The sequence below is a fragment of the Triticum aestivum genome, chromosome 3B, assembly GCF_018294505.1.
Source record: "Triticum aestivum cultivar Chinese Spring chromosome 3B, IWGSC CS RefSeq v2.1, whole genome shotgun sequence".
Lineage (NCBI taxonomy): Eukaryota > Viridiplantae > Streptophyta > Magnoliopsida > Poales > Poaceae > Triticum > Triticum aestivum.
The window spans coordinates 469,583,211-469,592,859 of record NC_057801.1 but is presented as its reverse complement, the minus strand read 5'-3'; the positions used below and the strand labels follow the sequence as shown (position 1 = coordinate 469,592,859).

General features: G+C 38.8%; 1 protein-coding gene and 1 long non-coding RNA gene across 3 annotated transcripts; one reads left to right on the top strand and one right to left on the bottom strand.

Moving 5' to 3' along the window:
* Positions 1-280: 280 nt before the first annotated feature.
* On the bottom strand, positions 281-5,893 carry LOC123070424 (protein PLASTID TRANSCRIPTIONALLY ACTIVE 7). Of its 2 annotated transcripts, none has more exons than XM_044493647.1 (4): positions 5,684-5,893; positions 5,495-5,584; positions 4,183-4,535; positions 281-668 (listed from the first exon to the last, which is right to left on the bottom strand). In XM_044493647.1, exons 1-3 carry the CDS (start codon positions 5,813-5,815, stop codon positions 4,203-4,205), a joined length of 555 nt encoding a protein of 184 aa, XP_044349582.1. In that variant the 5' UTR covers positions 5,816-5,893; the 3' UTR covers positions 281-668; positions 4,183-4,202. The 2 variants fall into 2 exon arrangements, with proteins under 2 accessions (XP_044349582.1, XP_044349583.1); XM_044493648.1 differs by having other exon boundaries at positions 5,495-5,575; positions 5,684-5,887.
* Positions 2,811-4,027, top strand: LOC123070425 (uncharacterized). The gene is made up of 3 exons (XR_006433664.1): positions 2,811-2,929; positions 3,013-3,065; positions 3,605-4,027. It is a non-coding gene; the product is annotated as an uncharacterized lncRNA (long non-coding RNA).
* Positions 5,894-9,649: the final 3,756 nt, after the last annotated feature.

Genomic DNA, 9,649 nt, shown 5'->3' with positions numbered 1-9,649 from the left:
AGAAACATAGGATAGACTAGGATTTGTTCTAGCTTGTCTTGTACTCCTATATATACGCCTACGAGGCTCAAGCAATACATCATCAATTCCACCAACCTCCCATCTATTCCCCTGACACGTGGGAAAAGCTTACTGGATTTCCTTCTGAAGAATCCCATGCTACGTTGTGTACTCCTGAAAATTGCATCTCTGTCCGGTGGCTGAGAGCCTTTCTCTTGTTATGTAATGAACCTTGTCTCGTTTGGTTTCAATGAAATGGAGCCCGGGGATGACGCCCGTGTTAATCAAAAAAAGATGTCAATTTATCGTAAATATCCCAATATCTATACAATATTTCAAGACAACAATAAAATGGGCCAGGAGATCTTGTTCAGAAACCTCAGCATTCCGATCCCGTGACAGCACTGAAGCAACACAGACGACGTCAAGAAACAACAGGCTACCTTCGCTTCATGTTATATACTAACATGGAGGCCTGGGTGCAAATCTTCAGAGCTCCCGGGACAAAACGTATCTTGATTTTGATTTATCTGAGCATTTTGATTTTGTAAGTTGTTCCAGAGCTTTCAAATTCCTCAACTGCGTAGTGTATACAAGAAAAACTAGGAGCCCCGCAGACCAGACCGCTCCATTCTGTTAGGAACCCCCCAAACTTGTGTTCCTTGGTCCTGCAAAATGTAATGATGAAATGTTAGAACTTAAGCATGCAATGTGCCTTAATGATGTTGCTTGCTCAACTTCACCCAGTGATTTCTTGATGATGAAAAGATTGCCTCAAATAAGAAAAACACAAAGAAAGCATTAAGTGGGCCATACTGAACTCCTGGTATTTCGCTATCAGAATTACGGACACAGAGAAAGTAGCACCGACCAGTAGAAGCTATGGACCGACTTTTTGCAGCCTGCGCTAAACTACAAGGTTGTATCCGAAATGGATGATAGAAAAAAAGGTTTTCATCAAAAGGTGTTATATCACAACCACGGATAAATCTTTGCTTTGAAACCAATCCTTGCATATATAACCTGTGATTCTTGATTGACAGAGATCACACAAGACAAACCAGTGAACAACTAATCAAGAAAAAGTTGCTTCGTTGATCAGAAATACATCTCTATAAAATAAATGTTATGAAACAAAAGTGACAAGAAAATATCATGTAGAAAGGATGCTTCTGGAAGTGCCAACGAATCACTGATAATGCTTCTCACTATTTAGGACCTTCGGCATATTTTAGAATAGATTTCGCTGCCTCATGTTTATGAAACGATTGTGCAACAGTAAGCATATGAAATATCACCACGCTTTTTCCTGGAGTTAAAAATAACATGAATCCATTTACTCTAGCACCGTATTCCCTCCTATGTTTCAGAGTTTCTTGTTTCCCGACTAAAAGGCTGTGCTAAGGTACAAGAATTTTGGTCAAGGCTTCTAGTTCAAATTGGACCTTCTGTTGACTACTAAATCATCTCCGTGCAATCACAATGTGACCCTTGCACGGCCACACGTGCACTCTGGTGGGATGTCGACATTTCAGGCAGGTCATGCCATAGCTTCTTTACGTGTGTAGTCATGTTGTTGCAAGAAAGACTTTTGTATGTGCTGTCATACATGATAGTAGCAAAGTAGTGGGGTTGTCAATTTCTAAAATCCTACTGCACTTGGGACTGTAACAAAGTAGTGGCTGGTCTATGGTAGGATAAAAAAGCAGTGACTCTGCAATTGCTCTCCTGTTGTATGCATTTGGCCCTCACAGGTCACAACACCGCAAACCAACAAACACATGGTCAACTTCACAGAGGTGCTCGCTGCCTAGGATGACATAATGAGCGGCCAACAACACACCTGCATGTTGGCCGTGATCCGGTCAATTTGCAAAGCTAGTAGCACAGTGGATATGTGAGTGGTTAGGTCACAGAACCAACCATAATAGGAGCAGGTAAATGGGCACATGTAGCAGAAGGACATGGTAGATGCATAGCAGGGCAAATCAACAAAAAATGTATGCGCATACGCCAATCTTATGAACATTTCCAGTTAGTGAAGGTCTCAAATGTGATCCCCACAAGACAGTGGGCCAGTTCTTTTTTTCCTTTGGACCGATGGATCCGTTAGTGGGAGCACTGTTGCGCTTGCACTTGCAGTTCCCTACATTTTCATTGTATTTTTCTCACTCCACTCTCCTCTAGCACACTGTGACAGCTGTCAGTATGCACTCACCCCACTTACTGTTGCCTGCCCCATTCGCTCAGCAGTTGCCAGTTGATAGTGGGTGGTGCACTGTATCAACTTTGGTTAAATGATACATTTTCACTCCTTCAACATTAAAGGTTTCATATTTCACCAAACAGGCACCATTATAACATGCAGAGATAGAGCCTTGTCATCACTATGCCATTGGTATTTTGTGAAATACTCAGCTCAAGAAATGGCTAGGACATAATCTAATTGTGACAATCTTTTTGCAGACTAAAGCCATCACTCCATGCATAGCTGACCAAGAGGAAGACTACGAACAATTTGAAGTCTAGTTAGTGCTATCTACCATTCGAAGCTATATGTGACATTTCATCCAATATGACAAGGATATGGCACGGTTAACACAAAAATGCTTTAAAAGAAGAACGCACAGCATAGGTTTTAAAGTAGCTTGAGCCAAATGCAGTTGACCTTGTGTTGTGGGATATCAAGTTTCAGCATTATCCTGTTGAACAACCATTACTGGTAGACCATATCCAAAGTTAAAACCTTTTTTCTCTTTCCTACAGCTTGACCCATCACCCAGTATAAAAGGGGCAGAGACACAATAGCTTCTCGCCAACAATCCTCCAGGGAAAACACTCCTTCAGCAGCTAGCAGAGAACAACATGCCTAAACCCACTTTTGTACTCGCCATCATCCTTCTAATTGCTCTCTTCAGTGCATCTGCAGGTATGATGTTTGCTATTTGTTCTTCCCGGTATTTTACTCCGTCATTATTAAATGTATAAATGACAAGTTCTTTTTTCATGCAGGTCAAACCATAGTGGTGGAAATTGATAATGATGTTCCCCCGAAGTTCATAAAGGTCTGCCTATGTTGTTCTCAAAGTTTTTGACATAGCCATCTAAGGCAATGCTTATTGTATTTCGTTATTTCCATTCCATAGACATATACTCCCTCTGTAAACTAATGTAAGACATTTTTGCAGTTCAAATTGAACTTAAAAAACATCTTATATTAGTGTATAGAAGTAGTATGTGAGTACTAACTAATACTCCCTCCGTTCCTAAATATAAGTCTTTTTAGAGGTTTCAATTGAACTACAACATACGGATGTATATAGACATATTTTAGAGTGTAGATTCACTCATTTTGCCCCATATGTAGTCCCTTGTTGAAATCTCTAAAAAGACTAATATTTCGGAACGGAGGGAGTACTTTCTAGCTCTTTATGTTTTCCTATAACGGTTGGTCACTTTTGCTAGACAACTTATGCTTCACAAGAAGAAATATATCTACAGTTTATGCTTCAAATCGACAAATGCCAGATAAACAGAATAACACTTCTGTTTTCACTCATATGCTTAATTCCATGTATTCTTGTTCTTTGTGCTCTAAATGCAGGGGCACAGCAGGAAGATTCTCACAGAGATTCAGGACTATGACTATGGAGGAGCAAACTCTAGGCATGATCCACGCAGAAGGCCCGGGAGGAATGGCTAGAGAGTTAAGACCCTTCGTGCATATCCCTGCATATGACAGTGTGGAGGTATTACTATGAAAGCAGGTCATATGAGGGACCAGTCACTCGCGGTAGCAAGCCTATATGATTTTCAAATTCCCTGCAGTATGGTTTATATATCCAAATAGATCAGAGAGCGCGATAGATATTACTCGTATCCCCTAAATAGTCTAGCCGCGTGAAGTTGAGACTTGTTCATTGGCACTAAGTGCTACAAAAGCATACATGATGCAGAGGGTTATCTATGATGCCATTTGGCGCAGTTATAATAATTTCTTGTGAGCTCAAGCTGCTCTGTTCTCTTCTGTTTTGTTCTTGATTCTGACTAGAACCAGAATCTCCCACACTAGGGCATGCTTGTGTACAAGCACACTCATCACATATACAACTGAGGATAATAATTCAAGCATAGAGAAGGCAGTAAAGAGTAATTGGAGAGTGAGTTGTGAGATATACTTACTATAGAGCATGTGATTCTATTCAATTCCCTTCTTCTTTTATGAAATAAGGCCCAGGCTTGATAGGATAAGGATAAAGGTAACCCTCTGGCCGAGAAAATCCAGCTTCATTCATACGGTCACTGAGCACATGCAATATAGGTTTTTTCAATCCATACTCATGCCTGTGCTTCTCAAGATAGGCGTTAGCTTCTTCTGCCACCTCCATTGTGAATGCGAATCTGTTCTCTTGAGATAACATGAGCTGGTTGATATCCAAGCACACAAGCTTCCCATTTTCCCTTACTTTTCTCACTTTCTCTTCTAAGAAAGGGATACGATCCAACTTGTAACGCAACATGTCATCCTCTTTGGTCTGCCAAAAATGAAAGGGGATTTTTGAGCATGATGCCACTATGACGCTAGCAAATAACATGGAAATAAGGAAAGAATGTGAAATTTCTAAAGCATGTCAACAATGCTCACTATTCCATTTCATCTGATTTTATCCCATGGCAATTTTATTGTCTATGTAAACAACAAATGTGTGACATACAGCTGCTTGCATACCTGCATAACTGCTCGGAAATGGCCAAGCAGTGCTGAACATGTGACACAATTTACCTAAAAGGAAAAGAAGGCAGCTCGTTCCTACTTCCTATAACAATGAACGAACTGTCTAGAAGAAGCATAGTGTAAGTCAGCGGCGTAAATCGGTTGGGAAAGAAGTCTGCAGTATAACAGCCGCTGACTTCTTATTTGACAGTTTGAAACAACCTGCAATTCAATGCAAGGTCATGAGCCAGCATGACCAAAGGGCCTGCACAAAACCGATAATACATCGCGTAACTTATCATAACGGAATAAGCAATCACACAACTCTCCAAATCGTAAATGTGTGCAAGCGATTAAACCTGTTAAGTGTACACCTTGATTCAGTGTTGTGCTGTTACATTAGCTTGTCACACGTTCAGTTATTCTGTGACTTGTCTTAGCCTGTAACTAGCCCACGATGCGCGATTCAGTGAGCGTCTGGCTCAGTGACTGCTAAAAGCAGAGCTATAAATATGTACCCCTGTACTGAACTTCGACGAACACAAGCCAATCATTTATCCTGTGGTTTAGATTTTATCAAATACCACATGGTAATGGACGCCGAATGATGGTTCTCGGGCCTCCTGAACACCACTATGCCCAACCTACGACGCAAAAGTTCTAGGCCCAATCGTATTTTATTCGGCAGCAAGCTCGTCCTTCGATTATTCACCGTCCTAGTTCCAACAGAAACAACCACGCAGAGATGAGGAGACCGCCTTGTTCGGCTGTTGCGCATACCAGTTTCCGGCGACGCCACACTCGCCGCCCACCGCTTACTCGCCCGTCCCCGCCCCCCTTCCCACTTCCAGGCTCACTGCTCTGCTTTTTCTACGAGATAATGGAAACAGCATGATAAGGATTGCGTCAGTTGGGCGAGGAGGAGAAGAAAAGGGGAAGGGAAGTAGGTTGCCTGGGTCGGGCTTCCACCTGAGCCTTCATGGAGATGGTGGCAGCGCTGCGGCTAGTCCTTCCGCCCGATTGAGGGGTGGAGGGGAGGCCGGCGGCGAGGTGCCCGTGGTGGTGGCGGGCGGCGAAGGAAGCGGCCATTGCCATGGCCATTTTTTGGACCGGGATGTTCGCGAGGCTGTTTCTTACCTCATCCAGTTATCGAGCCGTTTGGGCACGAGCAAGCGCTGCTTTTTTTTTTCGAGGGATGGCACCCATATATGGGCTTCCAGGATAGCCCAAATAAACCCTAAGGGCCCAGCGACAGACCATTGGAGGAGAGCCCCCAATGCTCCGTGCGTCAAAATGCTGGGGAAACGCACAGAGCGTCAGAAACTGGGCTCATATCACACACTTTTTTTGAAAGTTTCATACATTTTCTAAAACGTGTTCAGTCATTGAAGCATTTTTATTTATTTTTAAAAAATTCCTCGTACCAGATGAAAAAAAATTAAAGTTCATGATTATTTTTTGAAAAAAATTATTGTCCACCCCCAACTATTTGAATTCGCCCCAAACTCGGCAGTTGCCCCATAACTTGATCATTGTAACTCTTTGGTGATATAATTTCAAACAAAATAGGAGTAGGCTTGTTACTTGCAAAACAAGAGCCTCCCCAAAAAAAAGCCCAACGTGTGTAAAATATGTCATCATTTTTTATTTTGTATCTGAGGTTAGTTGCAACTATCATATAAATAAAGTGTGGTGCATGCATTGTTGTTAGGTACTTTGACAAAAAAATAAAAATAAACCTATTTTCAAAGGACACTCTTTTCTAAAATTTGTGAACATTTTTGGGATATACCAATATTTCACAATTAAAAACATTTAATTCGTTAGTTTCTTTCCTTTTGCCTTTTAAATTTTACTTTATTTTAACACAGGTGTTTCCAACAAAATGATTTTTTCATAAATATCTTGAAATTTTTATTGAAAACTTTCTACAAAAATTATTTCTAAAAAAAATTCACAACTTATTTTACAATTTTATGAATTATTTTGAATTTCAAGATCATTTATTAAAATGTGAACATATTGTTTAGAAATTCATGAAGTTCTAAAATTTATACACATTTTTTAAAATTCAGAGAGAAACACAAACTCAAAATTGTGAATATTACTAAAATTTGCATTCATGAACCTTTTCAAATCTATCAAAAAAACTACTAGCTGATTTTTTTGGTCATTAACGACGACTATTTTTTATAGAGGAACAATAAGACAAAAAAAGAGGCAAGAGAACACAATTGGGCTCGGCAAAACGCATAATCTAGCGACATTCCGCCGCAACAGGTGCATAATAGGAGTTCTGACGAAGTTCGAGGGTGATAATGCCATAAGTCCAAAATAAACCTTAAATTTGTAGGTAAAAACTAAATCAAACTCTGAACTTTGAATCCCAGAAATTGGCACTCTGAACTTGTAATCTCGGTCTATTTCGGCCCCTAGACCTGTTTGCCACACTAGGAATAAGATAATCCCGTCCGGAATAACCTTTACACTAAGGGACAAGAATCTGGGCCGGCCCACTATAACACAACAAGAAATCGTGAACTTCTCAGAAATTAAAAAATATTCCTGTTTTCTAATTTTCGCACAAATACAACTCATTTTGTGTTTTTTCTATTTTTCTGGAATTTCAAAATTCTATTTGTGTTTTTAAAAACTGTTTGTGATTTCAAAAAAGAGTTCTCAAAAAAATCAGAATTTCAACAGTTTTTCACATGCTATGAAAATGTTTCGGATTTCAAAAATTGTGTCACATTTTATAAATAATGTTTTTGGAATTTTGTAAATAATGTTTTCAGAGAATGTTTCGGATTATTGGCTAAGGACTTGACTGGGCCGGCCCACCAGACATGAAAATTAAAAAAACAGGAACAAATTTCGAAATCTGAACAAATTAAAATAAAATATTTTGTGACACCTAAAAAATATCACTAGTTTGAAAAAAATGTATGGACCAATTCAAACAAATGTTTATACAATGTATAATATTTGTGTGATTCAAAAAATGTTTAGTATATCCGAAAAAATGTAACATTTCAAAAATGTTCACGAGTTTTAAAAAATGTGTTTGTGACATTTAAAAAAAAATGTGTGTACAATGTAAACAAATATGTTTGCATGTCGTAAAAAAAATGTGCCTTACGCTTAACAAAATATATATGTGGCATGTGTTTGAAAAAAGTGTATACAAATTTAGAAATTCTGAACCATGCAAAAGAGTGTTCGTGTAGTTTTATGAAATATTTATTGTCATTAATAAAATGTAAACATGTATTTAAAAAAATTGAAACATGTAATTAAAAAATTACATAATGTATTTGAAAATATCAAATGTTTATGAAATAATATTTTATGTGTGCGTTAAAAATGTACATTGGGTACGAAGAAAAAATTAGACACTAAGTCCTCTCAAGGTTTGTAAAAAAGATAAAGAAAAGAAATGAAAAAGAAAAAAAAACAAAGAAAAACCAGAGCAGTGTGCGCGCGCGAGCGACTGTGCTAATGGGCCGGCCCAATTGAGCAAATACCGGCTAAGTCCTCTCAAGGTTTGAAATAGACCGGGATAATAGAGTTTTGTGTGCTGATTTCAGGGATTGAGAGTTCAAGGTTTAATTTAGCTTTCACCTACAAATTCAAGGTTTGTTTTGGACTTTTTTCGATAACATTTGCAGAGTGCGTTGATATGTGGGAGGGATTCTACAACAAGTGTGGAGGTTGGCTTTGGTGCCTATTTGATGTAATATTGGTTTTAACATATTTTTATGTAATTATTAATCAAGCAAAACTCTTCTAAATTAATGATATGAGGCAAAAAAAAAGTTGCTTCATATTTTAGGTGAAAAATACAGTCCAATTCCTTGTTAGTGAAGCAGTGAGTTAACGGTGCTCAAATCATTAATTGGATGCTTAAATTGAATTGTCCTGTCTAGCTTTGAAACTTTGTTTTATAAAACTATGTTGTTCCATCTAACATAAAATTACGGGCGTGTGTCTTCTGTTGTTTGGAAGCAAATATCTTACTGTGGCTGGCCTTTGCCTAATGAGTGCATCCAGCCAACCAGAACTTGCACATTGCAAGGCCTAAGCAAAGATATTAATAAGTCAAGTATGGCCAACTCAAGGGTGTCCAATTCATTACAATGTGTCATGTACCAATAGCAACCAAATTTTAAATTATTGCCTCTAGATGTTTGCTCCCTAGCACTATATTCTTTTGGAACTCCGACTTCTCAAAGTGGTGCCCGAGATTGAATAAGTTGCACGTCTTCAAATGAGATATGGAATTTTTTATTATGAAAAGTAGCATCGTTAGGGCATAACTAAATTACCAACATGTAATGAAACTTTTGAAATATAAATGCAAGCTTACCGTTTCCCATCAGTTTGAGCTTTCGAAAGAATTGATTGATGCATCCAATTTTACATGGTACCAGAGACTAAAGGTCTTGACTTCAAGACTTGACTAATGCAATTTAAATATAATTACAGTCCACTTCCAGTTCATGCTTAGCCTCGGGAGAGCCACACATGAGAGGGAGTATTGAAGTATAAATGCATAGCCCATATTTCATCATCATTTTAAGCTTTTCGGAGAACTAGCTGGCGCATGCAATACAGACATTTTAACTGAAAATTCTAAGTGCATGCCTCAATTATTGTCTTCTAACCAAAGGTTCCAGAATATGAGTAATATTAGTGGGGGTTTTAATGTTCAAAGTGATATGCACAATCCCTAAACAGAGCATGCCACATCACACTCAAAATGCAAGTGTTGAATGATTTCGTCTTGCCATTCGAACTATGAGAATTGCTCCTTTGCCAGTTACTTTAGGGTTTAGGTGTTGAAGTACAACTTAACAAGTTGTCCTTAGTTAGCGTTGCGAATCACATCCTTCCCTAGGACATGGCGTTTCAGCTCCCGAACTCAAATGTACCATT